Below are 27,562 nucleotides of genomic sequence, written 5' to 3' on the forward strand. Positions count from 1 at the left end.
AGAGAAAGGGGGAGAGGGGAGGAGGAGGGGGGGCAACGGAGCCCAAACCAGCGGCGGCGGCTCTCGTAACAAAAGCGGTCCCCATTTTTACAAAACTCCACAACGCACAACAGTGCGCCTGGATAATGGGTGTTGGGGCCTGCGCCGCTGCAACGCCGCGCTGCGGGTTCGCGGGACGAAGTGCGACGAACCCCCCAAAGGTGCCCCTCATCCTCATCCCCCTCGTCATGACCGTCGTCGCGGTATGCTGGCCGCCGCACCCTCCAGCACCGCGCCAGCCACCAGGGTCGAGGGCTAAATCATCGCTAATTACTAATTAGTCATTGCCAAGTGGCCCCTCCACCGGCCCCTCCGCCGGCCGACCGCCCGTTCGGCGGCTGAAAAAGAAGCACACACTCACACGCATACACGTGAGGCCCAATCCGCGTGTGTTCAGTGCAGTGCTTACCCTTTTGCGCCGGACGGCGGTAAATATAACACACACATACACTAGCTCTCTCTCTCATACACACACACACACACACACACCTACACACACACACACACTATAAAGGGAAGTCCGAACAGCGGCCCCTCTATTGCTACCTGAATGGCTGTGTTGATTGCATGTGTGCCCATGGCGGCGATGCTCTTGTCCATAGAGACCGCGGCCACCCCGCCACGCCCCGCCACGCCCCGCCACGCCCACTAGAACACCACCACCACCGCGGATGAAAAGCAGTGGCTGTGCTGCGGATAGCCAGAGTGCTAATGGCCTCAGCGCCCCGATCGAGCTCTAGTGTCCTGGGTTCGAATGCCGCCTCTCCGATCTCTGTCCCTTTCTCTCTCTCTCTCCATTTCAACCGCGAGTATTTTGGAACGCCCGGCCCGGAGCGCCCCGCCAGGAGGAGAACGCCCCCGATGAAGGGCTTGCATTCGTGCAATATACAGTGTGCGCAGCGTATCACTGTTGTGTTGTGATGTGATGTGAGTAATGCAGTAAACCACCGGCCGTCCCGACGCCCCGACGTCCCGACACACCAAACACAAAACGCTGCCAAGGCGCTGCCTGGCGGCACTGGCGACCCGGAGCCCCGCCTTGCCCGCCTTGCCTTCTTTTTTGTTTGTGCAGATCTATTTCTTTTCCGTCTCGTTCCTTCTTCTTCTTCTTTTTTTTCGAAACACTCTCGCCGACTTTGGCGGCGCCGCGGGCCCCCGGCTAATCCCCAAAGTGTTCTCGCCACACACACACTCACACACACACACACACACACACGCCGCCACCCCTGCGAGCCGCAAGGCGTCGGCGAGCACACAGGGTAGGCTGGGCTCGTCACACGCGGCAATACCTGTGTCGTGTTAGCCAAGTCTTGTGGTCGATGGCGTCCACGGCGTCCGCCCGGAGCGGCATCGACGCTCGCCTCCGTCTGCCCCAGCAGCCCTCCATCCCCCCCTTTTCCCAACTCGCCGCCAAATCTGGACGGCAGCGATCGCTTTCTTGGCCTCCAGAGCGATTCCGAACGAACATATCACTTTGGTCGCGCACTCGTGCCGCTCTGGCGTGCGAGAGAGACAGAGCGACGGCACGCAGTGCGGAAGGGTATCTCGGATTTCCGCAAAGTAGGTTGCCTAGTTCCCAGGCTTGCAGATGAACGGTCTGGCCATGGGCCTGGCCGCTTGCAAGGACTTGCTGTGGCGCAGCGCTGCAGCAAGGCGCACATCCAGCCCGCCTCGGCCCGCCGTCTTGACTTGGACCGGGTACTTGATGGCGTCCGTGCTGAGCGACGCTAGCGGGATGGCCAGCGAGGGCTTCATTCTCTCATTTCGCGTTTCACCTGCCGTGCCCTGCCGTGCCCTGCCGTGCCCTGCCGTGCCGTGCCGTGCCACTGCTTTCCTTTGATTCCCTTTTCATTGTTTCTTTTTGGGTGTAGTCGTGCGGTCGCGGTGCCGCGGCACAATTGCACTGCCGCCGCGGCGCGCTGCGGCACGCCCAACAGTCTCTCTCTGTCTCTCTCGCTCCCACGGGGCGTTCCGGGGGGTGCGAGAGAGACAGCGCGGCCCGCTGCGACCCCGGCCCGCCCCGCGGCCACCCTTTCCGGGCTCATTTAGCACAAGGCGCCTCACGACGCCGCGCCGTCTCGTAATCGACATTTGAACGAAAGCCCCCCCCCCACCCCTTTTTCCCTCCAGGCCTCACGAACGGGAGATCTCTCCGGAGACGCAGCCGCATGTCGGCGCCCTTGCCGTGCCGGCCGTGCCGCGGCGAACCCCGCCCCTGCAGGGCCCCGCCCTGCCCACTTGCCGACAACATGACGGAACGTCAGGACTATGTAAAAACCAGTGCAGAGAATGGCCCCTGTCCCTGCCTGAGCCCCGCGGACAGTCCACGGCGACAGTCGTGGAAAAGAGCGCGCTATTGCAGCGGGGCTGCCAAAATTGGGGCGGGAAAAGGTCCCCAGATGGTTTGGTTGGTCTGTCTCCCCCGCACACCCTAACGCCCAATGAGTTTGCGAGAGAGGCTGGTGGACAGCATCAGTCTACAGCCTCGTGCGGTATTGGAAGCGAATGTTGTGCGGGTGGACGGTGGACGTGGCGTGTTGAGGGGGCTCGGCTCGGCAGTGGAACTTCCCCCGCGGCCGACAGGGGGCTGGCCCAGGCAGCCCAACGCGCTGGCGTGCCTGATGGGTGGCCTACCCATCAGGCGCTCCGCTCTCTGCCTGCTGCCCACACAGCCAGTCACACAGGGTGAGTCCCACAGTGTGCGCGCGCGTCTGCCCTCGAGTGACTGAGGGTTGGATCCTGTGAGACGAAAGCAGCCAGCGGGGCGATCTGCCTGCGTTTCGCGTTTGAATGGTTCGGCTTGCCGCGGCCGCAGCCAGGGCTGCCACTGCACCGCGCGAACTCTCATGACCATAACCGCGACCGCGGGCCTGGCGGTGTGAAGTGGCGCCGCGTGACCCCTCCGACTTGCATTGGATCCCCGCGCAAGGTCGCGACGTGCTCGGTGTCTGCGAGCCTTTCTGCCCGCGAGCACTCCGGGACTCGGTGTCAGCGCGCCGGGCTGGTACCACTGCGGCCAGCTGACGATCGGTCGCTTTATCGATTTGCCTTCGTTTTCGTGGTGTCACGGTGTCACGGTGTCACGCTTCCGTTTCGGAAGTATGGTGCGTCTCCGGACTCACGCGCTCCGTGCGCCGTTCACGCTTTGCGCCCGTGCCGTCCGTGCGTGCGGGGGCGCGGCGGGCGCGGCCGCCACCGGGGAAGCACGCGTCGTCTGCTCGCCTTCACCGCGCACGCGCACTGCGCTCCCACTTCCCCTTCCTGCCACCCCCGCGCGCCCCGCGACCACCCTTGCCCTGTCAGCGCCACTGCGACTTCAAGGGCACTTGGCGGAGACCAGCAAAACGGTGTCATTTCGATTCCTGAGTCAAAGCCAGAAAGCCATCACAATGAGCACCTACAAGATTGTTATGGTGAGGCACGGCGAGAGTGAGTGGAATCAGAAGAACTTGTTCTGCGGCTGGTTCGACGCCAACCTCAGCCCCAAAGGTGAGACCAGTGGAGGGGTTGTGCTTAATAGGGGTTGTGACAGTTCTCTACAACTCTTTTGGTTCGCTGCGCTTGCCCTGTTTTGGAAATCGCACCCTTAAGTTGCTATCTTCTTCCGTCAGATGTGACATTTCAGAGTCTCTGACAGGTTAGGTTTCAGTCACATCTGACACAATTATGTTGAGACTTGCCCGTTGTCTTAAGAGTTGTTCTACAATGTCAGCCTTCCCTGTCAGTCAAATACTGAGCACTATTCGCTGTCATTTTTCCTTTGTACTTGCTCTTTGCCATAGATCTGTTGCAATCTTGCCTCATATTACTGTACTCTTCATGTTCTAGGTGAGGAGGAGGCCGTTTCCGCTGGCAAGGCTCTCAAGGAGGCAGGCTACACATTTGATGTTGCGCACACCTCAGTCCTTACCCGTGCCCAAAAGACTCTGGGTGCCATTTTGAATGGCATTGGCCAGGCTGATCTGCCTGTCGAGAAGTCATGGCGTTTGAATGAGCGTCATTACGGAGGTCTGACAGGTTTGAACAAGTCTGAAACCGCTGCCAAGTATGGAGAGGACCAGGTATGGATTGAATCTATTTGTAACTCCATGTAACCTGTTCTAAGTATATAAGATCTGAATAGTTTTATTAAGATTGCATCATATCTGTTTTAGGTTCAAATTTGGCGACGAAGCTTTGACATTCCTCCTCCCCCAATGGAAGCTGACCATCCCTACTATGAAACAATTGTCAAGGATGCTCGCTATGCCAATGGCCCTTCACAGGATGAGTTCCCCAAGTTTGAGAGTCTGAAATTGACCATTCAACGTACTCTGCCTTACTGGAATGACGTTATTATTCCCCAACTGAAGGCTGGCAAGAAGATTATTATCGCTGCCCATGGCAACAGTTTGAGAGGCATTGTTAAACATCTTGACAGTAAGTAGTTTGTGAATATATTTCACTGAAATCGAATGCATTTGGTTCTGTTTCTACATGTTTGTAATATGTATTTTATTCCCAGATATGAGTGATGAAGCCATTATGGGACTGAACCTCCCAACTGGAATTCCATTTGTGTATGAACTCGACAAAGACTTCAAGCCGGTTGTGTCCATGAAGTTTTTGGGTGATGAAGAAACTGTAAGGAAGGCAATGGAGGCTGTTGCAGCTCAGGGAAAATCTAAGTAAATTTGCAGACTTATTTTAATACAACTAGGTACTACCACTGTACCTTTGAAATGATTGTCTTCTCATAAAGAAGGATAAATGTTTCGGTACAAATAAGCAAGGATTCTCTACCTTCCTTTATTTTATTTTTCTGTGTTTCAATGTTAAGTTGTCACAGTTGAAAGTTTCCTTATTTATTTAAGGATTGTGGGTGCTGTGCACTCATGGGTCATAGCTTTGTAGACAAACTTTTAATACATGCTGGTTTCATGTACAGTCCAATAAAATGTTACCACCTACCTGTATTCTACAATCAGGACATGGTCTAGTCCTTGAGCAAGCCCCTCTATTCTTTCATGTCTATTTTTGTTTTTACCAGTTTGTTGAGATTTATTTATTTTTCCTGTGTTTGTTCCAAAAGGCTTGTTTCTTAAAAAGGTCATTCTTTAATGATCACTGAAGGTATTCACAACAGCCAGCATAGTGATTAGAGTGAAGTTATTGTATTTACCATGACCTAGCTCAGTTTAAATAAATAGAACTGTTGGTGAGAAAGGTGCAAATGATAACGAGTGCTCCATTTGTCGGCATGATTTTATTTCCCTTAACCACTGAGTGGATAAAGAACAGTCATTGATCTCATCCCTTCAAATTTCCTTGCAGAAGGTTCTTCACACTTCTAAGCGTAACCATGATATGGTATTACTTTTCAAATGTCTACTTCACACATCATCAGAAAATATCACAAAATAAATGCAATCTCATGAATATGTGGACAATGCAATTAATTTGAAACTGCTGTGAAATGGGGTCCAGTTACAAGAAAGCAGAAAAATTGCCACTGAGAAGTTTGAGATAGGTGGCAAACTGAATGTAATGGCTTCGGCCTTTGGCACATTCCGAACATTGGTGGTTATGTGAAATTTAAACAGTTTTCATTGGCAGCAGCAGTTAAAACATAATCAATGCACAAAAGGTCACAGATCAGAAAAGATACCTAGAAGTTTTAAGAAAGTATTCTAAAATCGCCACTACAATTTTAAAAAAATACACGTAAACAAAATTAAACGCTTGCAGAATACAAATAACATTAATATAATTCGAATTTATAACAAATGATAACCATGAGTGCTAAGCAAAAGACAATGTCCCATGGTTGATACAATAAAAACAAATACAAGATAAAGTTAGATCATTCAAGGACACGAGCTTATTTTGATCCCTTTACATTTTTACAACTTGGCAACATGAAATGCCACAAGCTGGTACAAAGGACAATATCAGTTAAGAAAGTGGGACAGTTCTCATTAATTGTAGCTATGACTATACACATGCTCCAAACATTAATAAATTGATGGTATATCACAATCTGATGTGGTAAATTAACTATTTAATGGAATGACATTAGCTCTGAAAGCTACAACGAAAATGCTTCAATGTACTGAAACAAACAGTTGTTACACCTCCCTGACAATGGGTAATATCCGCCAGAGTAAATAAGTACACATGTCAGATATTCAGGTGGTCGACAAATTCAACAACATACAGGTTGCGCAACCCACAAACAAAAAGCTGTAAAGTAACAAAACAGGAAATGACTGATTTCCAGCATTATAGACTTCATGAGTAACATACATATACATTTAGTTTTTACTTTGGAATATGTCAGCATGGTGGCGTATATGTTCACAATAAAATATATATATATTAATATATGTACGTTTTAGATTACAGTGATATAAAAATAACATAACACCGGGAGTGTCTTCATTCTATCTTTCTTAAATTTTTTGCATAATCTTCGACCACAATCCAATTATTCTTCATCTTTCATACTGGCGAGACAATTCTTGAAGTGTTGTACTTGGGACTATGAATGAAGAGAGAAACAACAGTAAGATCCTCAGAGAACGATGAGGCAACAGGCAGCTAAAATGTTCGAAGATGCATGACAACTTACCTTAGCATGCTTCACTTCTAGCTCTGCCAGCTCAATGAGATGTTTACGGAAGGCTATTACTCTACGAGTCTTGAAATCCATAAGTTCTGGAAGGAACAAAACGTCAAGGCATCAAAAAACTGTTTCATGACCATGACACATTCCTCAAGTTGAATTTCAAGAGTAACTCACCTTCTTTTCCCTTGTCTGACATTTGGTCAAACTTTTCACAAGCTACCTTTTGAGCAGTCTCAGCCTGAAACATACACAGCAAATAAACAATACAAGCAGAGGTGAACATCAATGAAGAATGGCAAGCACAAAATTCAGATGCAAAAAGAAAAAGAAGAAAATAATTGTTTGTCTACTGACAATTATCAAACAAACAAAACAGATCATAGCACACTCTTGATCCAAGATGGAGTTGCAACAAATTCCAAAGCTAGAATATAGAAAAATGCATCACTGTAGCAACTTGCTAATTCAATGACAATGGATACACTTCCCAGAATTCATTCAATAAAGAGCAAACAAACAGTCAGAGGATCCAACCTAAGCAGGTGCTATTTACATTAATTGGAACTGAAACATGCACAATTTGCTCCTAGACTTCTGTACCAGAACTACCTACAAAGCATGTACTCAAAAAAACTTATTGACATCCTTGAAAATATGTCACACCCACAAATTCTCAAGTAAAACAGTCACAAAACTACATCACTCACGATTATTTTTTTTCTTAAGAAAACAATAGCTATAGCACAACTTTATTGATAATTTTATCTTTCTGTAAACTACCTGGAGGACTTTCCCAAACAGTCTTTCTGAATACTTACTTCTGCCACCTCCAAAGCCTAAAAAACACAGCAGTGAGAAAGTGTTCATTAGAACTTAGGCCCTTTCAAATCTGCTGCAACTTGCATCCAATCTTTGAGTGAGAAATTACTTCATTCAAAATTAGTGAAGTGTTAAAACGTTAATGGAAAACCACATATTTTTAGAACAAATTGTTAGTCAATACACATCAGGCACAGATCCAAGAGAGAATAGATCCAGAACATGGTGAAAGGCCTACTTCACATTCCACAAAGGAGCTGAGTTTTATAACTTATTATTTTCATCAAGCTTCTTACTGGATTTGCACCTTGGCCAGCACATAAACTTACACCCATTTAAATTCTTTCCCACTTTAACATTAAATAAACTTACAGCATGAACATCCTTGTTTTTAGCTCTGGCTTTTTCCAAATTCCGATTAGCAGCTTCATAATTTGCAAGACATCTAAGTCGTCGATATAACAGGCGTTTTGCAGCATGAGAATCCCGCATGTAATATCTTAATAAATCAGAGAGCTTAAGGTCTTCGTCAGAAGCAACTCGCCCTTCAACTTTCTGTAATAAATATTGTTTCTTAGTACTTAACTTTTGAAGGGAAGAAATCCTGTTGAGATGGCTATCTCAATATAACACACTCACCCTGGCTTTCTCAAACAGTTCAGCAACTTTAGTTAGAGATTTACCCAAATCAGGATCAACAGCAGACAACTGCAAGAGGCCTGTGTACACCTTAATAAAAGAGTCCGCCACATCTGGAAAGAAACATTCCTTAATATACGAGTATACAGGTATAAACAGAATGGCTCATTTCACATAAAAGTTATTAGACCTTACCTTTGTGTTTCTTTGTCATGGCATCTGACTTAGCCGTTGCTTCCTTAAGATGAGCATGATATTTAAGGAGGAAGTTTTTCTCCTGTTCAAAAAAGTCATTCACATCTTTTACAGTTGCTGACAGAAGCAGTTCATCACTAGTAGTTGAAAATGACTTGACAAAGCCCTCCAGCATCTCCATGCGATTTTTCCCTCTGACACACAAGTCCTGAGGCAGAAAACAAAATTATGTAAAGATGCCACAAGAGATACCACAGCAATCGACTGAGAAAAATGCTAGCTTGCCTGATCATATTCCAAAAATACTCTGAGGTTGTGGTCATTGCGGAATATTGGATGACTAACCAGCCGACACAAAAACACTTCATGCATTGCAACTGTTTTCTTGAAGGTTGCTAAATACTCACTGTATGATAGAAAATTATGTTTAGTAACTCCTCACGCCATGGGATTAAATTACAACTTATGTTAGTGTTACATACGCTTCAAGCTCTTGCTTCATTTTGGAAAATTCTTCTTTGGTCATTGATCCTTCGCCTTCCCCTAACTTTTGAAGCTTCTCCCTTGATGCATCAAAGTCTGGTCGAGGTGGGGCAGGAGGTATCTATACAGAGAAACCACAAGTACAAAGTTAGCATGATTTTGTTAGTACAGTTTTAACTTAAATACAAAAGGCACAGTTCCATGGCTCACAATGTATCCAGCATAGTCCTCATTTTCTTCAAATCTATCATGAAGCCAAACAAATTCTTCGTGTTGACGAACCACTAAAAACTCTGGCTTCTGAAATTCGGGTAATGTTGTCTGCACGAAAAAGGACACAAATCACATATACTCAAAAAATCGAGTCCAATACACAACCACAATCCACATATTTGTAATATAAGTCACTGGTACCTTTGTGTGGACAGTAAATTTGACTTTCTCTTTTTCACTGAGGGCATCCGAGATGTCAACAACAAGGGAATTGTCGGTTAGGTCCACAGTTTCTGATCGGACTCCCTGTCAAAACAAATGGATGTGAATCACGGAACGCAGAATAATTAGGGTGCTATAGAAAGCAAAGTAAATGCACCATTCTCTTACCTTGCGGCTATCATCAGCTTCCTCAACTCCATCCTAGAAAATAGTCAACACAATATTCATTCATAATTAATAAAACTAAACACCTTACAGCCCAGGCATTCAATGGCAAAGGAAAGTTACGTAATAAAAACAAGAGACATGTAGAAATAATACCACTCAGGGACAGAAAAAGTTCCTACAACGTCCTAAGCTTCAAATAATGATAATTGAACTGTGTTTGAGGTTGAACGGAGACAACGAAAACAAGTGATACATCGTAACGTCACAGGAACAATCCATTCATTCCGAAATGACACACAGAAGAGGCGGCGTCCCAATGTCACAGTTAGGTTAGGGCCGAGACAACAGAGACCGCTAGTAAAGGACACCTTACCATCATTTTTGAAGAGACTGTGCGTGGACGGTGAAGAACGAAGATAGGACGCTACTACACGTCGGACCGATCGACCGGTTCAAGGAGATGTCACGAACGTCCCAAATGTTGGAAGCAAAAGAGACAGGACAGTCCTCGCCAACAGTTTTTGACAAGACGAAACTAGGGTTACAACTCGCACGGGGGTGGGGTGGGGGACAAGGGGCGGGATCGTCTGGTACAAACCTTTGAACACGAAACCTCGAAAGCAAACTCTGCATCGGTTGTACCAGGAAACTTGAAGAGTGATAAATTTCATGCTATGAAGTTATAAGAGATTTTTTTGCGATGTGAATAGTCAAAAATGGTTCTTAATTCAGTAATTTATTAACAAAAATGTTCTGTTTGTTACTTAATTTTTCATAGGCCTCAGCTAGCTTTGCTGAAATCTCACCCAGAGGTCGCTGGTGTTCGGAAGGAATCTTTTACCGTCGGTGTTTTTATTTGTAAACCGTAAACATTGTTAAATTGAAGTAATCTTCAATTTGATCTCTTTGGAGTTTGTAGCCAGTGAGCCCTCAAAATGGCAGCTTTCCTGGGTGTTGTCCGTCAGCAACTCGCTTCGCTGAATCACACTGCGGGAAGTCACAAAGACCAAGCGGACAGGTAACCTTATACTTACATTGCCTTGACATCCCTTTGATGCCATTTTAATTCATTTTTCAGAGAAATTGTATTAATAGCTGTTTTAATTTACAGGTTCCGTACTATTCTTGAGTCTATTATGAATTCTGCAGGCGCTGAACTCGCCGACTGCCTCAAACTTTTCATTGACGCAAGTATGTTGAGTGCTCGAAATATCTGTTTCAAAGCTTCATGGAATTTTGCCTTCATGATATTTCTTCTGTCGTTCATAAATTTATGCCTTTAGTTTGTATGATACTAATTCAATGGGTTTCCTTTTTCCCCTCAGTCATTAACGAGCAAGTAAGCTTGGTCATATCTCGGCAAGTGCTGTCAGATGTTGGTCAACATCTTACAAAATTGGATGACGAACTCTCGAAAAATATAGCTCATTACACTCTAGAAAAGGTAATACTGTCTTCAATTTTTGATCGTTTTTAAATCATGACAATGATTGGAAATTAACCTGTCATTCTTATTTCAGGTTCAACCACGTGTTATCTCCTTTGAAGAGCAGGTGTCTAACATCCGTCAACACCTTGCCGAAATTTACGAAAAAGAACAAAACTGGCAAGCTGCCGCTAAAGTCTTGGGCGGAATTCCTCTGGAAACTGGCCAAAAGTAAGTAAACATAAGTAGCAAGATGAAGTCAAAAAAATGTCATTATTGTTAAAAGTTTAAAATAACTTAAACATGTAAAATTTTCAGGCAGTATTCTGTGGACTACAAACTTGAAACTTACATGAAAATTGCTCGTCTGTACTTGGAAGATGGTGACTCCATTTTGGCGGAAGCTTTTATTAATAGGGCATCTTTGTTGCAAGTAAGAAAAATTGGACCTTGTGTTGCCTGTCTAGATATTTTTTGACAATTTATTTTCTAACAATTTGCATTGTACACTCTCAGGCTGAAACGAAGGATGAACAGCTTCAAATTTATTACAAAGTATGTTATGCCAGGGTTCTTGACTATAGAAGAAAATTCATTGAAGCTGCACAAAGATACAATGAATTATCATACCGCATCATTATTCATGAGGATGAGCGTATGACAGCTTTGAAAAGTGCTCTTATCTGTACAATGTTAGCTTCTGCTGGTAAGAACTCTCATTATTATTTGGAATAGAGGAACCATGGCTCTTAGCTTTTGGTTCAAGGGTAAGGTATCCATTTTCTCAAAAGATTTTAAAATGTTTCGAAATCTAACTTTTTAGGACAACAACGAAGCCGTATGCTTGCAACTTTATACAAAGATGAACGCTGCCAGCATTTGCCTGCTTATAATATCCTGGAAAAGATGTATTTGGACCGAATTATTCGTCGTTCAGAGCTTCAGGAATTTCAAGGATTGCTTCAGCCTCATCAATCTGTGACCTTAGATGGTAATTCTACTTTCAAATTTCTAACAGTAATTTTTGTTTAGTTTGAAAAATCTTCAACACCAACATAACTCTTGAATTGGGTTTCACAGGCTCAACTATTTTAGATCGAGCAGTGATTGAGCATAATCTTTTATCAGCTAGCAAGTTGTATAATAATATAACATTTGAAGAGCTAGGAGCTCTTTTAGAAATCACCCCTGAGAAAGCAGAGAAAATTGCAAGCCAGATGATCACAGAGGGAAGAATGAATGGTTTCATTGATCAAATTGATTCCATTGTGCATTTTGAGAGTAAGTTGTAGTTCTTTCAAACTACTTAAAATTATTAGCAAAGGGTTGTATTTGTCAATTTGAAATTTTATGTTGCAGCCAGGGAAGTCCTTCCAGCCTGGGATAAGCAGATCCAATCTATCTGTTATCAGGTCAATTCAGTTATTGAAAAAATCGCTCTCCATGAACCTGCCTGGCTTACCAAAGTGGGTGATGAAGATATGATGGTTTAGAATGTTTATGTAATTAATTAATGGCCAAATGTTTCAAGTTGTGTAATTAAAATTTAATTTAAGCAAAGCTGTTTTATCACTAGCCTTTCCTACAAATTTATCTAGTTTTCAATCCAACTGATAGTTATGATGTAGGAATGAGGGGGAATTTGATTAAGTAGAAACAGAATTGCTCACTGCAAGTCAACTTTTTATTATCACCAGATACAATGAGTTCGAAGGAAATGAAATACATTTATAGGAAACACTATCATGCTTTCTCCTGTAATGTCTTTTAAAGCAGTGAAAAGCTTACATTGGAAAATTGTATAGGACACTTACAATATCAAGTGTTGAAAACAAATTAAGAATAAAATTACAGTTTCCTCATGGGATAAAAATACTTCCTTCCATTTATTGCCACAAGAGCTAGCACTGATATCACGCTGAATTAAAAGAACGGCAAAATGGTTGCAGCAATCAATACTTTGCGACAAGAGACAATGTACAATGCAAAGGTTCACTAGGCAGCTTTTAAGAGCTGCACATTTCACAACAGCAGGTATAACTAAAACATTAATTTTACCCTACTTGTGGATGATTCACTAGTAAAATTATCTCAATTTTGTGGTTTTAGTCATGCTTAGGCGGAGAACTCAAGAGCAAGACCAAGCTTGTGACCACCCTGGTTGAAGTTCTTGCCGTCGATCATTGTAGACAGAGTAAGGGTAACACCTGAGAGGGACAATGGGTAATTAGACGCCAGTTACAGCAACAAGAAAAATTCAACCAGTAAATCCATGAAGATGTAAAAAAAATTACCATCTCGCAGTTTCTGTTGGTAGCCAAGACCAATCTGGCTGTTGTTGTTGACCTTAGCTCGCACAGATGCATCAGAGTCGAGCTGGTACTTGCAGGCAAGGCCAAAGGTTGTGTCATTGGAACCCATCTTCCATGAGAGCTGGACACCAGTCTCCAGATCAGGTCGTGCCTTCTGGTACAGAGATGCGCCAAATTGCTGGCCATCATTTCTAGAAAAGAAAAAAAAGCAGATAAGTAAAAAATCTCAAACACACACAAAAACACAGAAGTTAATTTACCAAATGGAAGCAACACTTACACATTGGTGTGGAAAGTGAAATCATTGGTGGAATAGCCAAGAGCAATGTTGTTCATGGTGATCTTGGTGTTTTGAGCATCAAATTTAGTTTGGTAACCAGCCAACCAGCCTAAAAAAAAATTTCAATTAGTGAGAAAAACGAGGGTAGGTGACTTGTATTGAAATTAAAAGGGACTCAATCCTACCGTTGTAAGCAATAACCGATGAAGCCAACACAAGAGGAGCACCATTCAGCAGGTCAACATTGCAGTTAAGAGCACAGCAGTCATTTTTGAATGCAGATGAAATGCTTCCAGATTTTTTACTGAAACAAAAATCATATTAGAGAGGAAGCACTGAAAATTATTTATAACAAAGTCAGTGTACCAGCTGCCCAAAGTTACCTTGTCTGGGGAGCAAAGGAACTGTCAAATGCAACCTTCAGTCCCTTGACCAGGTAATCCTCCATGGACACCTCGGTGGTCAATACATTGTTTGTATTCCATTTCTCCACAAATGTGAGACCTTTGGGAAGATTAAAAATCATTAGAAACGAATATCTTCAAGAACATTTTACTGATATTAATTGAGCTTAAAAACCCACCGTATTTCTTGACGTTGTATTTGCTCTGTAATGAGGATGTCACCTTGCCGGTGTCGTGGGCAGCATTGCCACCAGATGTGAACTCCACACCATTCTTTGTCTTTGTTTTAAGGTTGAGGGACAGAAGTCCAAAATGGTAGCCACTGTTGAAAAGGTCCCGGGCGCACTTGCCAAGATCGTTGTAGGATGGTGGGGCCATGACCTATAAAAAAATACCGTTTTTAATTCAAAGAAGAGGTTTTTCAGAAAGAACGATTACAAACAGGTCTGCTGACTCTTAAAAAGTAAAGGACGGGGGAAATTTCAGGTGCAAAGATCTAAAATGACAGGCTCTGGTCAAGACCTTCCTGCTCAGGTAGGCATAAGGTCCTGCAGCAGGTAAGGTTGTTCAAGTCTCACCGGTCCCTACGTCGAAGTAACCGGGCCGGATCCTCTGAAGACATACTCGGGCGTTGCAGTGTACGAAACCAGACCGGATTCATTCCAAGTCCTCGAGTTCCTTTGAGCCTAAGATTTAACCTGTACGCCGCTGCAGCCCTCCCTCGACACAGCAGAAGACTGCGCGATCTACCCCAATTAGAGAAGCCATGAGACATTGACACCAGAGTGCTACAGGCCACGGGGCAAGCCTTCAGAGTGCATCGAGGTTCCAAAGTTCACTGGGCGGCGTCGCCGTTCTCCAGGACAAAGAAACATGGTGAATGAGTGAAAAGTCCACCGGCCATACCCGGCCATAACCTAACATTGCAGGAAAGACAGCCCGTGGAGTTGGGGGCCAGGGCCTAAAAGGTCCCCGAAGGAAAACGCCGAGGTGTCCCTCCACGTACACGTGGCGGAGTACAAAGGGAAGGAGAACATTGATTCCGTTTAGTGGCGGAAAACAAGGCTTGGTGGAAGTAGGTTAAAATTAGCCCCTGTTCTTGGGGTGGCTGCTTTGGGCCATCTGACTGCTGGGGTCCTCTATGAGACATGGGAACGTCGGTTCATACAAAACTTGCAACTCACTTCGCGCTGCGTCAAAGATGCCGCGAGCGCTCTGGAAGGCACGAGGTGTCAAATCAGACGAAAAAGAGACTTACTGCGGTTTGAAGAACGGGGGTGGAGGGCTTCAACGGCGAAATCGAATTCTTCAAGGCCACCAGAAAGGGAGAAACCTCGGGACAGTCTGGCTGGCAGTGGTGGTAGTGGCAGGGTGTAGTAGGAGAGGAGGGTGGCGTGGCGGAGGGAGGGGGGACGTGGGGGCCGTCGCGCGTTCATTGGTCCTTTGTCCGCCCATGTTATGACAAATTTAAAGGGACGTTTACCCTGTCATCCCCGGCGCGCCCTAGCGTGACCCCTCGGCCGACCCTTGTACGCTTGCATCTTTCCCGGTCCTAAAGCCCTAAGCCCAGGCCATACACTGTTTACCGTCCCTTGTCACGGGCCCCAAGACGGGCCTAGCACTTGCTGTGGCAAGGCAGAGAAACCATGCAACGAACGCATGTGCGCCGTCTCGCCCGAAAATCACATACTCGTCATTTTCGCGCATTTCGAAACCGCGACGACTGCAAAATTCCACCGAGATTGCGCCCCACACCACCACACCATTAAATTTGGCGGCGGAGTTTTCGCCGCCCTTCGCTTCGCTCCGACGTGGACAGTAGACGGTTGTTTTCGCACAGCGCCTGCCAACTCAGGGCGGGCAGGCCCGCAACGCGCGCATGAGTGGTGGGCTGCCTACCCTGGCGTCAGCAGGCGTCTCGGAGAAAGGACGCCGCCCGCTCACCCCCTGCCACCGCCACCCGCGGGGGGGGGGGGGGGGGGCGCAAACAACACGATCAGCATCGGTGGGAAAGAGGAGGGGAGAACGGGCCCAGGTTGGGTTAGACTCGCAGACGTTCAAGTCAAACGGGCTGCCATCGCGGTGATAACGAATGTGATTGGAGTCTCCGCAGTTTTAAACGACTTCCATTAAAGGGCAAAATTTTCAAATTTTCCAAAGTTTCTGTGAGTCATTTTATGACACAAAGGCAGAAAGTCTTCAGACTGTTCCTCTGGTGCGTCGCTCATTGTTTATACTTACGCGACCGCCAACGCGATCCCCGACCCAGGATTACTTTATTTTAAAGCTCGCCGTCGTGGAAAGTGCCCAAGCCCGGCGAAACGCGGCCAAGCACGGCCGGCCAAGCCACCCCTCGGCGATTGCCCCCGCGCCGCCCCTCGCCGCCCCCCTCTGCGTGTTGAGGGTGGCGCGGTGACGTCGTCGCGGTGACGTGTCCGCGAGTCGGATGCTGGGAATAGCTCCGCGCACTCCGCGCGTCCTTCGGGCTTCGGCTCCTTCGACTTCGAGAGGCGGCGTGGCAAGGCGGCGGCGTCGGCGGCGTCGTCGGCGTCTGTTGGCGTATTTCAGTTTACCTTCGCACTCCTCCGAGCACTTGGCTTCGCGGTTTGCCGACCGACCGCTCCGCGCGTGCCGCCAGCGCCGCGCTCCCGCCACTCCGAACCAAACCTCTCGAACGACAACATGGACTACATGGACCGGCGGCGGCGGCTGCACCCGCGGCTCGCCATGATGGCCGCGCTGCTGGACGACTGGTCGCTGCCGTTCACGCGGAACGCGGCGACGCAGGGACGTCGCGGCAGCGGACTCACGTTCCCCAAGTGGCTGCTCGACGACGGCGAGGAGGACGCCGACGACAGCCCCGTGCTGCGCCGCAGCAGGTCGACGTGGGCCACGTGGCCCAGCATGGACGAGGACAGCGGTCGTACCAAGTGGCTGCTGGACGACGAGCCCTGGTGGACCACGTCCGCGCAGCGCCGCGAGCACCGCGAACAGCATCCCCGCGACCAGGAGGAGCTCCGCGCCGCGCGCAGGCGGTACTTCGAGCCGCGGCACGGCCGCCGCCAGGACCACGACGACGCCGACGACGACAGGAGGGTGTCCTTCCGCGAGGTGCCGATCCGAACCAGCGGCCAGGACCACGACGACGACTTCCGCCGCCGCGACGCCCCGGCGAGGGACGCCGTGTTCATCCGCGAGGTGCCCGTCAACAGGAACAGCGCGGCCAGGGTGTCCTTCCACGACGATAGGGCCGCCGTCGAGGAGCCCGCCAGCCCCATGCACGCCCGCGTTCAGGACTTCCTGCGCAGGGGCGCCTCCGCCGGCAGGGACGTCCCCGCCAGGGACGCCGACGCCACTAGGACCTTCACCAGGGAAGTCCCGATCGCCGTCGGCACCGATAGAAGCGAGGACTCCGGCATCACCACAAGGACGACATTCGGGACCAGGGCCGTCCCCACCTCGCTGGTGACAGACAGCGGCGGAGAGCCAAAAGGGGTGCCACTCAAGAGGGACAACACCGTCATAGAAGTCGTGCCCGCGAAGACCGCCCCCGTCACACGGGACATCCCCATCACGAGGGACGTCTTCGTCACGCCGGCTTCAAGAGACAACCCTGTCACCAGAGACGCCTTTGTCACGCCGGCTTCAAGAGACATCCCTGTCACCAGAGACGCCTTCGTCACGCCGGCTTCAAGAGACAACCCTGTCACCAGAGACGCCTTCGTCACGCCGGCTTCAAGAGACATCCCTGTCACAAGAGACACTCCAGTCACGAGAGACATGCCGGCTTCACGAGGCGTCTGGGACATCCCCGTCACGATGGACTCCACTTTCAGCAGGGATGCGACCCCCAATAGAAAGGGCGGCTCCGTCACACGAGACATCCCCGTCGCAAGAGACGTCCCAGATACGAAGGACATCCCTGTCACCAGAACCGTCCCCATCACGATGGACGACACGATTCCGGACTCGCCCGTCACGAGGGACATTCCCGTCACGCTGGACGCCTTCCAGCCGAGCACCGCGACGAGCACCGCGACCGAGGGCGCCTGGAGCGGACAGGCCGACGACGACACGGAGACTGAGGTGAGTCCGAGCACAGTGGGCCAGAAGACCGGTGGAGGCGGCCAAAACTCTAGACGCGTTTTGAGCTCCAGAGTCGCTACGCAGGCCTCGAACCAAACGTGTGACCCCACCAATGGATTCCTCGTTCAAAGAGCAATCCATTGGTGGGGTCACGCGTTCAGTTCGAGTCCCATTTAGCGACTCTGGAGCTCAAAACGCGTCTAGAGTTTTGGCCGCCTCCACCGGTCTTCTGGCCCACTGTGCCGAGTCCGGCGTCGGGCCTCGCGCACCCCGAAGGACCTCTCTGTCGCACTCATGCGCGTCCCTCAGGGGTGCGAGAGAGACACGTGGCGTGACGACCCTTCGGTACTGCTCCGGCTGCTCGCTGTTTTCGAGTCCCCGTGACGCATGCGGGATGTGTCGCGCCGCGTGCGGCTGCACCTGACGCGATGCAGCTGTGACGTACAGGCTTGTGTCGCATCACCGGACCCCCTAATACCGCTTCACGACAAGCCGGACACTGCGCTAGCCGCAAGCCCTTTCCTGGTTCTCTCTTTTTCCCTCTCCTTCCGCGAGATAACGCGTCCCGGCTGGTCCCGGCCCGGCCCGGCCCGGTTCGGGGGTTCCCCGTCCAGTCGGCGGCCCACTAGCCGCGGCCGGCGCGCGGCCCCCCCTCCACCGACACGACGCGAGACACGACAAACACCCAATTCCACCGCTAATCGCGGTGCTGCCTGGCCTGGCGTAGCCTGGCGGTGCTGCCTGCGCGGCATGGCGGCCAGGCAAGGCCTCCCCCTGGCTGCCCTGGCCCTGGCTTCGCCATTCCGATTCCGTGCCCCACCGGCGGCATCGTCTCCCCGGATCCCGGATCGCGCAGTGACACAGTGTAACACAGTGCAGCCAGACGACAGACAGCGGAATGCCGCACCGCCACGGGGCGGCGGCCGCGACCGCGGTAAGGCAGCGCGTCGCACAGTGGGCCAGAAGACCGGTAGAGGTGGCCAAAACTTTAGACGCGTTTTGAGCTCCAGAGTCGCTAAATGGGACTCGAACCGAACGTGTGACCCCACCAATGGGTTCCTCGTTCGGAGAGCAATCCATTGGTGGGGTCACACGTTCGGTTCGAGTCCTGTTTAGCGACTCTGGAGCTCAAAACGCGTCTAGAGTTTTGGCCGCCTCCACCGGTCTTCTGGCCCACTGTGCGTCGATCAGTCCAGCCATTCCGACGAGTCCCTCGGTCGCTCTGTCTCCTTCGCGCCCCTGCGGAACGCCCTCGAGTGCGAGAGAGACGAAACGGCACCTGGGAACGAGCCTGCTGGTGGGTCGGCTTCCCCTGCCGGACTTTGTACTCCGCCGGGCCGAACAGGAATGTTCTTGGCGGTCAGGCGAGCGCGCCGTTCCTGCCGAAGTCCGAAGAGTCGTGTCGTCGCGCTGTCTCTCTCGCACTCATGGCGCGTCCCGTGGGGGCGCGAGGAAGACAGCGGCGAAATGACTCTTCGGGATCAGCAGACCTGCGATTGTTTAATGAAATGTTGCCGTTTTAGCGGCACGGGAAGGACGCTTGCGCTTTCCCCGGCTGGCGTCGTCTTCCTGCTGCTTCCGTGCTTCGGGGCGAGGGTCTTTGCGTGGTCGCGGTGACTAGCGGCGACTGGTGACGCTACACTGCAGGGTGACGCGCGTCGTTGCACCAGAGTATTCCTGCCAAAAGACCGAAAGGCGACGTGGGCGCGGTCCTGGCCATGCTGGCGCCCTGACTGTCTGTCGCACTCATGGGGCGTAGGCGAGGGTGCGACTGAGAGAGCGCCGCTGTCCGGAGCCAGCCGGGTGACGTCACGCGCCGAAATTAAGAGTGCGGACGGGGTTCGTCACTCGTTCGGCGCATGTTAGGGAAATGGCGATTCGACCGCTGCGCCGCGTTCGAGGGTTCGAGTGTAGCGGCATGCCGCGCTAGCCACGCCCACGCGTCAGCCCGTCGTCGGCGGCCTCGCCAACGCAGTGCCGTGAACTTGGAGGGCTGGCTTGTGTTTTCGCGGACGCAGAGGGGCGTGCTGCCAAGCGCCCCGCCCCGCCCCGCCCTCCATTCCGCTTAATCAAGAGGCCGTTGCGTTTCCCTCCCAACTTCCTGCAGACTGACTCCGAGAGTCGTCTCTCCGTCTCTCTCGCACTCATGAGGCGCACAGTGGGCCAGAAGACCGGTGGAGGCGGCCAAAACTCCAGACGCGTTTTGAGCTCCAGAGTCGCTAAATGGGACTCGAACCGAACGCGTGACCCCACCAATGGATTGCTCTCCGAACGAGGAATCCATTGATGGGGTCACACGTTCGGTTCGAGTCCCATTTAGCGACTCTGGAGCTCAAAACGCGTCTAGAGTTTTGGCCGCCCCCACCGGTCTTCTGGCCCACTGTGAGGCGTCGACAGTAGGTGCGAGGGAGGCAGAGCGACGAAAACGTCTCTCAGTGTGCTGCCTCTGAAACGACTGTGTCTTCCCCGCAGGACGTGGAGCAGGACGGCACCATGGTGCCGCAGCACCAGCTGCGCAGGGAGCAGAAGCGGTGCCTGCATCTGCAGGACGAGAACCTGCGCCTCAAGGCCGTCATCACCACGGTAAAACCCTGAACTGCAGTCCAATTCCGAACGTGGCCCTGTCTGACTGAGGACCCTTACAGATCCAGGAGACCAACAAGCGGTGGCAGGGTTTCAACGCGGCGCGGCAGGCCTACATCGAGAGGCTGCTGAGCACCATCGAGGAGCAGCAGGTGCAGCTCAACGCGTGCCTCGACGCGCTCAAGACGTCGTCACCGAAGCTCGCCGCCAAACCGGCGCCGCCCGCCCCCGCCGCACCGGGAAACGCCGCCCCCGCCGCCCCCACAAACGCCGCCCCCGCAGCCCCCACAGACACCGCCCCCGCGGCCCCGGACGTCATGAACGCGGAGGGGCGGCTGAAGCGCCTCCAGGGTGAGGTGTCCGACTTGCAGCGTCGCCTGCAGGAGGCCAAGAAGGAGCACCGGGACACGGTGTGCATGCTGCAGCAGGTTGGTCGGTACAGGAGGCTACGTCAGCCTGTCTCTCCCTCTCTCTCGCACCCATGCGGAATGTACAGTGCGAGAGAGACTCTACATTCCGCATGGGTGCGAGAGACACAGGGCGACGCTTTGATGCCGACGGTGGCTCGCTCTAACCACGCTTCCCTTGGTGCAGGTCAGCAACCAGCCAGCGGCCCCCGCGCGGTCCGACCACGGCGTGGAGGAGACGCCCCCGCCGAAGGAGTCCGCACACCCGGAGCAGAACAAGGTGAGCGTGGCCGTGATGCTGCCCGCCTCGGGGCTCGGGGTGGAGGCACGTCTGTGCGTTGTGTCTTTTTCTGACGCGGTCCACGTTGCAGCTCTCCGAGGACTCGGCGGCGAGGCTAAGGGGCACCACCAGCCCGCGGCCGCGGTCGCCCGCCGCGCCACACCGGCCGTGCTACTACGACGTGGTCACGGACAACCCGGCCAGCCCCGCCAGCCCCGCCACGACGACGCCCTTCTTCGCGGAGCGAGAGCGCGAGCGGACGCAGTACTCCTTCAACGGCGACGCGCTGCACAAGCACCTGCAGCAGCGACGCGGGGTGTCGCCCGCCCTGTCGGACGCGCTGACGCCGACCCCGACGCCGCCCCCGCAGCACCAGCGCCCGGAGGAGCAGCACGCCGACGGGTACCCCGTCGAACTGAGCGGCTCCTACTCGTCCCTGTGCAGCTACAGCGGCCCCGCGCCGCACGTCAGTGTGCCCAGCAGCAGCAGGGCCACCACCCCGGACCAGGACGTGTCCATGTGCTCCGACGCCACCCTGGACTGCTCGCCGCCGTCCCCCGTGCAGGTGAGGCGCCCGCCCAGCCTTTGCTTTCGAATGCCCGTGCGCCTGAAGCGAGTTTGGTGCGGTCGCGCCAGCCTGCCGAGCCTGGCGGGGTTCCTGAAGCGCCCTGCGGGTAGGCAATCCTCCGGCAACAACGCACGCGTGTGCGGCACGTTGCCTACCAAGCGCCGTGAGGGTAGGCAAAGCCCCGGCACAAATGCACGCGTGTGTGGCACGTTGCATGCCTACCCGGCGCTATGGACGGCTAACGCGAGCGCGGTGGCGTGGTCTGAGAGAGAGAGAGATTAGACTGCTTTGCCCTCGCTCTCGCTCCTCCCCCTTCGCGACTCGTGCATTTTCCTCAGTCCTCGCGAACGACTGCATCTCTCGGGCGCCAGACGCACAGACACACCGATCGGCCGAGCAGGACCGCGCCACACAGTGACACAGTGAAACTGCACATGTTCCAGACCTCCGAGCGGGAGCGGGAGCGGGGGCGGGCGGACCCCTTCTGGCGCGGCCTGGGCTTGCGACTGTTCTGAGCGGACAGGACGGCGGACCGCCTGCAACCTAGGCCAGGGCAGCCGTGGTCGCGGGCACAGGGCAGACGACGGTGAGCTGCGAGGTGAGTCGGCGAGGGGTCCGCGCCGCCCTCAGCCCTCTCATTCAACATTACCACCCACACTGTGAACACCGGACCGGCGCGCCAAACACGCGGGGCGGCACTCGGCGAGGCACTCGGCACGCCCACCACCCTAGCAATTCACTGTGACTGTCTTGCAGGGCACGCTGACGGTGGGCTTCACCGGTGCGGGGCTCGCCAGCATCACCGCCTTCCACGTGCGCCCCTCCGCCCCCAGCCCCGCGCCAACGCCGTCGTCGCCCAGCCAGCCCCTCGGCGCCGTCCACGTGCTGGCGCGCGCGTCCTCTCGGGGCGGGTGCGCGTCGTCGTCGTCCGAGGAGGACTCGGGCAGGGGCGGCACCACGACGTCGACGACGTGCTGGCGCGAGGACGTGTGGGAGGGCGCGGTTGGCGCGGTGCAGCACAGCCGGTCGGCCAGCCGCCAGGACGTCACGTGCCCCGCCTGCGGCCGCGTCTTCCCGCCCGCACTGCAGGCCACCTTCATGGCGCACTTCGAGGCGTGCGCGCTGCAGCCGCTGCAGCAGCCCCCCAGGACCACGGCCGCGCCGCCGTCGCCCAGGACGCGGCGCTCCTGCAGGGTCCCAGACTGAGCGGAACGCCACTAGGGATTCGGTGGTATTGAAATAACAGTGTAACAGTGGTGCGCGCGGCCCGCCCGCAATGCACGGTGGTGTTAGTTGGTCGGACAGTGTACCGGCTGGGGGGTGTGAAACAGCATCTTAACAGGAAAGAAATAATAAAGAATCAGTGTCATCCAACTTTATTAGTCCTCATCTTTAAAAAAAAAATACTCTTTAAATTTTTTTTAAAAAAATTATAAAACAGTTACAAGACTCTCAAAGCAGTCGAAAACACAAACATCAAACAATTATAAAACACTCTTAGTTTTTGTCATTTTGAGCGTAACAAATAAGGTACATGAAAATACAAAAATACTTAAACCTATGCCATGCATGACTGAAATTAACAAAGGTAAACTCCACAGAAGAGGGTAGTAAAATCAAAACACATACTACAAAAATGAGAGATGTGACAAAAATTAAGAAATTAAAAAAATTAAAACTCTACTAGTCATAATACAAAAAGATAAATATTTCCTTATTTTGAATTTGGAGGATAGAACAAAGACATTTTAGGATATTCAGAAGAGATCTTTACAGCATCAATCCTAGTCTGAACTTGAAGTAGATCTTGAATTCGTTCAGGTGTAGCAATATCACGAGACGAACTGTTTGCTTCAAGTTCAGATTCTATATCAGACACCTGGTAACCTGAAGTTGAGGGCGGCCAGCTGACAAGACCACTATGAGGTCGTAGTGTTTCTGAAAGAGCAGCCAATGCTAAAAAATATAAGTTTTTAAAAATTAGTGACAAATTTATTAGTTCTCTTGCATTGTTTAAGATGGAAAGACAACTTACTGGGAGTGGGCAAAGAAAATGTGTTTTGCAACAATTTCTCCTCGAGATCAACAACTTTTCTAATGAAGATGCTCGAGCTGGGAACTGATTTAGGGGTGTCTCTGACCCCTTGAATACTTGTCTTAGTTTTGTCCTTCAAATAAACATAGCATTTTCCATTAGTCACAATTGAAAAGGATGAATCAGGCTACAAGTTACACTAAGTCTTAACATACATTATAAAGGAAGCTTGTGGCAAATCTTGGTTGAGTTGATGTCTTATCCATGAATGTTTGCATGAGGTTGAAAGTCTCAGGGGAGTCAGTAACATCTATATCTATTTGTGCATCAGAGGGAAGACCTAGAGCTAATAGTTGCTTCTTGAGGCCTAAAAAAGAATAACATTACAAAGAGCTTGTAAAGAAAGCTTTTATGTGAACTGGAAGGATTAAGAAAACTTACTTCTAGACTTCACACATGTTGTATCCAATACACTGGTCATCTTCATTTGTGGCTCTACAGCTGCCTCTGGTTCTTGAAGCACGCTGTCTTTGAAGTCAGGGTTGTCAACTTCTTCCAACAGAGGAAGAATGTTTTTGACGCAAGTGACCAAAAGTTCACAACGCTTCAAAATTCGATCTACACCAAGCGTTGAATCCTTTTCATCCATCTTTCTAAGAACAGCACTCCCTTCCTTGACAGCTATAATGTAAAATAGAAAGTGAAATAAACATGTCTTATATATTAAGTATTTTTCATAGTCGATAAACCCAAATTATACTGTACCTAATTCCAAGCTATTTAACATCAAAATCACAGGAGGTGTATCAGCAAATGGAATGGATGCAGTAAATCTTAAAATGTGCTGAACTAAAACATCAGCATTCAGAACGACAGACCTAACAAGTCTCTTCAGCTCATCTGGACAAACCACTCTTTTTGCTAGGATGGACTTCTTGATAACAGCTGTTGCAGTCCAAACAGTACTATGAACAACCTGTAATGAAAAGAGAGACAGGTAAAATAAATATTTTAATGATAACCACAACACCTGAGCTCCGGAGCCACTTTACCTGAGCAAGTGCCACAGGGTCAATAATCCCATCAATCAATAGCCACAGCTCTTTCACTTCTATGTTCCAGTGTTCTACCAGTAAACGAGCAAGCTCAACCTGCGAGGGTGTTTCTTTCAAATAGAGTGCAGTCAAGGCCGGGACTAAATTTGTTTCCAAAGATTCTAAAGATGCCAGACAACTGCGAATACCTAACACACCTAAGAAGGTAAATTTTCATTTATTATTCATGCTCATTCATTTGAGGATTTTATAAAAGTCAAATAATTCTTACGGTTTTTATCTTCTGAACATGCAACTGCAAACAAAGCAACTTGCAATAGACGGTCCATGTGTGAATCATAGGTGGATATGGCGTCAGATAGGTCTTCTGCAGTTTTCTCAACACCATTCTCTGACTTTTCTCCAATACGAAATAACAGAGTTTCTAAAGGTGTAAATAGATCCGAAAATACCTTTAAAATAAAAGAATGCTATGAGATTGCAAAACATTTACACACTTGGATCAAATTGTGCAGATAAAAGATTGAAAAAGCTTGTCACCTGAAGATACATTTTCAAAACAGAAGCACAGACTCTTTGTTCCAACTCTTCTAGCGCATCCGACAGAGACATGGCATGAAGTTTGCATACTGAAGGGTTACTGCTGGCACTTTTACATTCCCTCTCTAGATTGTCACTTTCTCTTAAAATCTGAAATCGGAGAGTGTTTTAATTTTACCATGATTAGATGCAGCGATGATACCACATGAGCTGAATCAAACCTTTTCCCCACTGGCATGGATCATTTTGAAATCAAGCGGAGATGCAATCTGAGCAATTGCCATTGCGTGTTGCAGGACTGCTTCCACAGAAGTGCGCCATTGACTGTCCAGAAGAGACTGGCCAGTACCTGAGCCAAACACAGCAAGCAGAGAGACTGCTTGGTCCATGTGTATCATGAACAATCCACCTCCAAGATCATCGCTCTCATCTTCAGGAACCTCGCCCTCTACAACCTTCTTAATCTTCTCAAAGCAAATTTTCATTCGCTGAAGAACATATCCTTTCACCTCCTAGAAAAATAAAAATAATGGACATAAAATACCTTTAATTCATATTCTTACAAACTTTACTTGATAAGAAAAATTGACTCACAGCACAGTTTTTTCCTGTGCCAGCATTAACATCCAATGCACAGATCAAAAAAGCAAATAACTTTTTCAGTTGAGATGCACATAAGAGGAGTAAATTTTTAGATGCATGTCCTTTTAAAGTACCCCAACTCAAATACTTATAGACATACTCCAGAAGTCGAGAAGAGTTAACAAGCAAACGCTGAAACAAAATTAAACAAAACCACAAAAACATAATCATATCTGCAGCTTAAATTTCAGTCGCAGCATAGGCTTTTCTCTATATCTCACCTGAAACTCAGTGATCATTATTTCAATGTATTCACACTTTAGGATGCCTCTAATGTTATGTTCACATAGTTGCAACTGTCTCAGCATCTGAGCTCTGCGTGCTTCCTCCACAGTCTGGATCAGAGTGTTCATTACACTCTTGGATATGCATTTCCATTTTTCTGCATCAAAGGATCCACCAATCTGAAACAATCGAGTAAAATTTAACATTATATAAAAAACGATTGTTTGCAAAGACTGCAATGGCTGAGTCCTTACCGTTTCCTGATTACACTGCACTGACTTTTCTTTGACAGCTGCGGACCTAGAAGAAACCTGTTGCTTGTCGGCAGAAGTCATCTCTCCCACCATGCCGTACGCTTCCACAACTGACATAAGGAAAGAGTCGACAGCTGATGGAACGCCCGCCCCTCCATCATCCGCTTCTCCTTCCAGTAGCTGCAGCTACAAGCCAACAACAAAAAAAATTCAGGTGACAGTTATGCAAAACTGGTCAGTTTAGAGTGGTCTCTCCACAAATGTGTGATAACTCTTGAATTTATATAAGTTGGTTGTGCCTTGTGGATCTAGCACTACAGACAGCAAGGCCACAACGTAAAAATACGAATAGGCACACTAGTAATAAGCACTGAAAGAATGTTACACCTGACACCACCGGCAACTTACCTTCATGGCAGGTTTGTCAAGGATATAATCGTACTGTTGTAGGAAGTTTGGAAGCGTAGTCATTTTGAAATAGTTCTTGGAGTCTCTGGCGCAGACAAATATTGACGAGACTTAGTTTAAAGAGGGTTTTGACAGGCAATCATTACAACTGAATGAACTGAATCAATCACACTTTCAGTTTCAGTTAGTTTGAGTTTGAGTTTGGTTTGGGGAGGGGGGCATGATAGGGTGACCACACGCGATGTTCTGTGTTCCGCTCTCAAATGTAGTTCGATATGGGGAGTTGAAGTTTGTATCAAGTAAGATATGGCAAAGATCATGGTAAGATCAAGACAAAACACTCAATTTTTAAAATCCTGGACGGTAAAATCAGTCGGCCACCGACCTATCGTCCAAAACTACCGTTGGCAAAACTGAAGAATGGTATGAGAAACTGTTCCACAGTTATTTAGCGGGATGATTCAATGGAAGGTGTCCCTAACTGGGGAAAATAACACATGACGCGATGTAAGGCTTTCGGCGCAGGTAGGGGCAGTTTTCTATCGCACACACATTTACAAATTGGGAAAAGTGGAGGTGCCCACCTCTCGCCCGTAGGCCAAACCCCCGTAAAAGCTCGTTACGGCATCCTCTACGGCACCCATATCCCCTTTTCGGCCGCTCCTCCGAAAC

The 27,562-nt window shown here is 49.8% G+C and overlaps 6 protein-coding genes across 10 annotated transcripts; 3 read left to right on the plus strand and 3 right to left on the minus strand.

The window, feature by feature from the left end:
• Window positions 1-3,305: 3,305 nt before the first annotated feature.
• Window positions 3,306-5,255, plus strand: LOC117646789 (phosphoglycerate mutase 2). The gene is made up of 4 exons (XM_034388000.1): window positions 3,306-3,528; window positions 3,868-4,100; window positions 4,194-4,458; window positions 4,544-5,255. Exons 1-4 carry the CDS (start codon window positions 3,429-3,431, stop codon window positions 4,708-4,710), a joined length of 765 nt encoding a protein of 254 aa, XP_034243891.1. The 5' UTR covers window positions 3,306-3,428; the 3' UTR covers window positions 4,711-5,255.
• Window positions 5,256-5,265: 10 nt separating this feature from the next.
• Window positions 5,266-9,944, minus strand: LOC117646788 (sorting nexin-6). The gene is made up of 12 exons (XM_034387999.1): window positions 9,759-9,944; window positions 9,386-9,418; window positions 9,197-9,301; window positions 8,993-9,103; window positions 8,782-8,903; window positions 8,585-8,705; window positions 8,300-8,507; window positions 8,105-8,217; window positions 7,838-8,020; window positions 6,821-6,884; window positions 6,650-6,735; window positions 5,266-6,559 (listed from the first exon to the last, which is right to left on the minus strand). Exons 1-12 carry the CDS (start codon window positions 9,762-9,764, stop codon window positions 6,506-6,508), a joined length of 1,206 nt encoding a protein of 401 aa, XP_034243890.1. The 5' UTR covers window positions 9,765-9,944; the 3' UTR covers window positions 5,266-6,505.
• Window positions 9,945-10,174: 230 nt separating this feature from the next.
• On the plus strand, window positions 10,175-12,371 carry LOC117646786 (COP9 signalosome complex subunit 4). The gene is made up of 9 exons (XM_034387998.1): window positions 10,175-10,403; window positions 10,497-10,576; window positions 10,711-10,829; window positions 10,906-11,042; window positions 11,130-11,244; window positions 11,328-11,517; window positions 11,635-11,802; window positions 11,892-12,092; window positions 12,171-12,371. Exons 1-9 carry the CDS (start codon window positions 10,321-10,323, stop codon window positions 12,302-12,304), a joined length of 1,227 nt encoding a protein of 408 aa, XP_034243889.1. The 5' UTR covers window positions 10,175-10,320; the 3' UTR covers window positions 12,305-12,371.
• A 183-nt stretch (window positions 12,372-12,554) lies between these two features.
• Window positions 12,555-15,221, minus strand: LOC117646790 (voltage-dependent anion-selective channel-like). 2 transcript variants are annotated; one of them, XM_034388001.1, is made up of 7 exons: window positions 15,066-15,221; window positions 13,987-14,188; window positions 13,787-13,907; window positions 13,589-13,707; window positions 13,404-13,512; window positions 13,106-13,314; window positions 12,555-13,018 (listed from the first exon to the last, which is right to left on the minus strand). In XM_034388001.1, the coding sequence occupies exons 2-7, from the start codon at window positions 14,183-14,185 to the stop codon at window positions 12,927-12,929; spliced, it is 849 nt and encodes a 282-aa protein (XP_034243892.1). In that variant the 5' UTR covers window positions 14,186-14,188; window positions 15,066-15,221; the 3' UTR covers window positions 12,555-12,926. The 2 variants fall into 2 exon arrangements, with proteins under 2 accessions (XP_034243892.1, XP_034243893.1); XM_034388002.1 differs by having other exon boundaries at window positions 14,992-15,161.
• A 1,109-nt stretch (window positions 15,222-16,330) lies between these two features.
• LOC117647626 lies at window positions 16,331-23,105 on the plus strand. 3 transcript variants are annotated; one of them, XR_004587837.1, is made up of 7 exons: window positions 16,336-17,893; window positions 20,366-20,476; window positions 20,539-20,904; window positions 21,071-21,163; window positions 21,255-21,728; window positions 22,175-22,329; window positions 22,488-22,595. XR_004587837.1 is itself a non-coding variant. In XM_034389490.1 (6 exons), exons 1-6 carry the CDS (start codon window positions 16,490-16,492, stop codon window positions 22,935-22,937), a joined length of 2,898 nt encoding a protein of 965 aa, XP_034245381.1. In that variant the 5' UTR covers window positions 16,331-16,489; the 3' UTR covers window positions 22,938-23,105. The 3 variants fall into 3 exon arrangements, 1 of the variants encoding a protein (XP_034245381.1); XR_004587838.1 differs by having other exon boundaries at window positions 22,175-22,317; window positions 22,488-22,579; XM_034389490.1 differs by lacking the exon at window positions 22,175-22,329 and having other exon boundaries at window positions 16,331-17,893; window positions 22,488-23,105.
• Window positions 23,092-27,226, minus strand: LOC117647627 (serendipity locus protein alpha-like). Of its 2 annotated transcripts, none has more exons than XM_034389492.1 (13): window positions 26,891-27,226; window positions 26,483-26,668; window positions 26,225-26,407; window positions 25,956-26,135; window positions 25,583-25,873; window positions 25,362-25,511; window positions 25,093-25,273; window positions 24,819-25,018; window positions 24,532-24,742; window positions 24,208-24,447; window positions 23,982-24,133; window positions 23,767-23,899; window positions 23,092-23,669 (listed from the first exon to the last, which is right to left on the minus strand). In XM_034389492.1, exons 1-13 carry the CDS (start codon window positions 26,951-26,953, stop codon window positions 23,446-23,448), a joined length of 2,394 nt encoding a protein of 797 aa, XP_034245383.1. In that variant the 5' UTR covers window positions 26,954-27,226; the 3' UTR covers window positions 23,092-23,445. The 2 variants fall into 2 exon arrangements, with proteins under 2 accessions (XP_034245383.1, XP_034245382.1); XM_034389491.1 differs by having other exon boundaries at window positions 23,092-23,687; window positions 26,891-27,164.
• Window positions 27,227-27,562: the final 336 nt, after the last annotated feature.

Source organism: Thrips palmi, unplaced genomic scaffold (genome assembly GCF_012932325.1).
Source record: "Thrips palmi isolate BJ-2018 unplaced genomic scaffold, TpBJ-2018v1 HiC_scaffold_2, whole genome shotgun sequence".
Taxonomy (NCBI): domain Eukaryota; kingdom Metazoa; phylum Arthropoda; class Insecta; order Thysanoptera; family Thripidae; genus Thrips; species Thrips palmi.

Bases quoted from the DNA above. Each gene is read 5' to 3' on its own strand.
- LOC117647626 (XM_034389490.1), top strand. From the start codon at position 16,490: ATGGACTACATGGACCGGCGGCGGCGGCTGCACCCGCGGCTCGCCATG. The intron at 21,164-21,254 runs GTGAGCGTGGCC...TCCACGTTGCAG, and splicing joins CACACCCGGAGCAGAACAAG to CTCTCCGAGGACTCGGCGGC. The intron at 21,729-22,487 runs GTGAGGCGCCCG...ACTGTCTTGCAG, and splicing joins CGCCGCCGTCCCCCGTGCAG to GGCACGCTGACGGTGGGCTT.
- LOC117646789 (XM_034388000.1), top strand. From the start codon at position 3,429: ATGAGCACCTACAAGATTGTTATGGTGAGGCACGGCGAGAGTGAGTGG. The intron at 3,529-3,867 runs GTGAGACCAGTG...TTCATGTTCTAG, and splicing joins CGCCAACCTCAGCCCCAAAG to GTGAGGAGGAGGCCGTTTCC. The intron at 4,101-4,193 runs GTATGGATTGAA...TATCTGTTTTAG, and splicing joins CCAAGTATGGAGAGGACCAG to GTTCAAATTTGGCGACGAAG.
- LOC117646790 (XM_034388001.1), bottom strand. From the start codon at position 14,185: ATGGCCCCACCATCCTACAACGATCTTGGCAAGTGCGCCCGGGACCTT. The intron at 13,708-13,786 runs GTAACTTTGGGC...TTTTTGTTTCAG, and splicing joins TCCTTTGCTCCCCAGACAAG to TAAAAAATCTGGAAGCATTT. The intron at 13,315-13,403 runs GTAAGTGTTGCT...TTTCTTTTCTAG, and splicing joins TTCACTTTCCACACCAATGT to AAATGATGGCCAGCAATTTG.
- LOC117646788 (XM_034387999.1), bottom strand. The intron at 9,104-9,196 runs GTACCAGTGACT...TTTTTCGTGCAG, and splicing joins AATTTACTGTCCACACAAAG to ACAACATTACCCGAATTTCA. The intron at 6,885-7,837 runs GTAAGTTTATTT...TGTATGTTTCAG, and splicing joins AAAACAAGGATGTTCATGCT to GCTGAGACTGCTCAAAAGGT.
- LOC117647627 (XM_034389491.1), bottom strand. From the start codon at position 26,953: ATGACTACGCTTCCAAACTTCCTACAACAGTACGATTATATCCTTGAC. The intron at 25,512-25,582 runs GTTTGATTCAGC...CTCCGATTTCAG, and splicing joins TCCATGCCAGTGGGGAAAAG to ATTTTAAGAGAAAGTGACAA. The intron at 25,274-25,361 runs GTGACAAGCTTT...TTTATTTTAAAG, and splicing joins TTTTGAAAATGTATCTTCAG to GTATTTTCGGATCTATTTAC.
- LOC117646786 (XM_034387998.1), top strand. From the start codon at position 10,321: ATGGCAGCTTTCCTGGGTGTTGTCCGTCAGCAACTCGCTTCGCTGAAT. The intron at 10,577-10,710 runs GTATGTTGAGTG...TTTTCCCCTCAG, and splicing joins CAAACTTTTCATTGACGCAA to TCATTAACGAGCAAGTAAGC. The intron at 11,245-11,327 runs GTAAGAAAAATT...GTACACTCTCAG, and splicing joins ATAGGGCATCTTTGTTGCAA to GCTGAAACGAAGGATGAACA.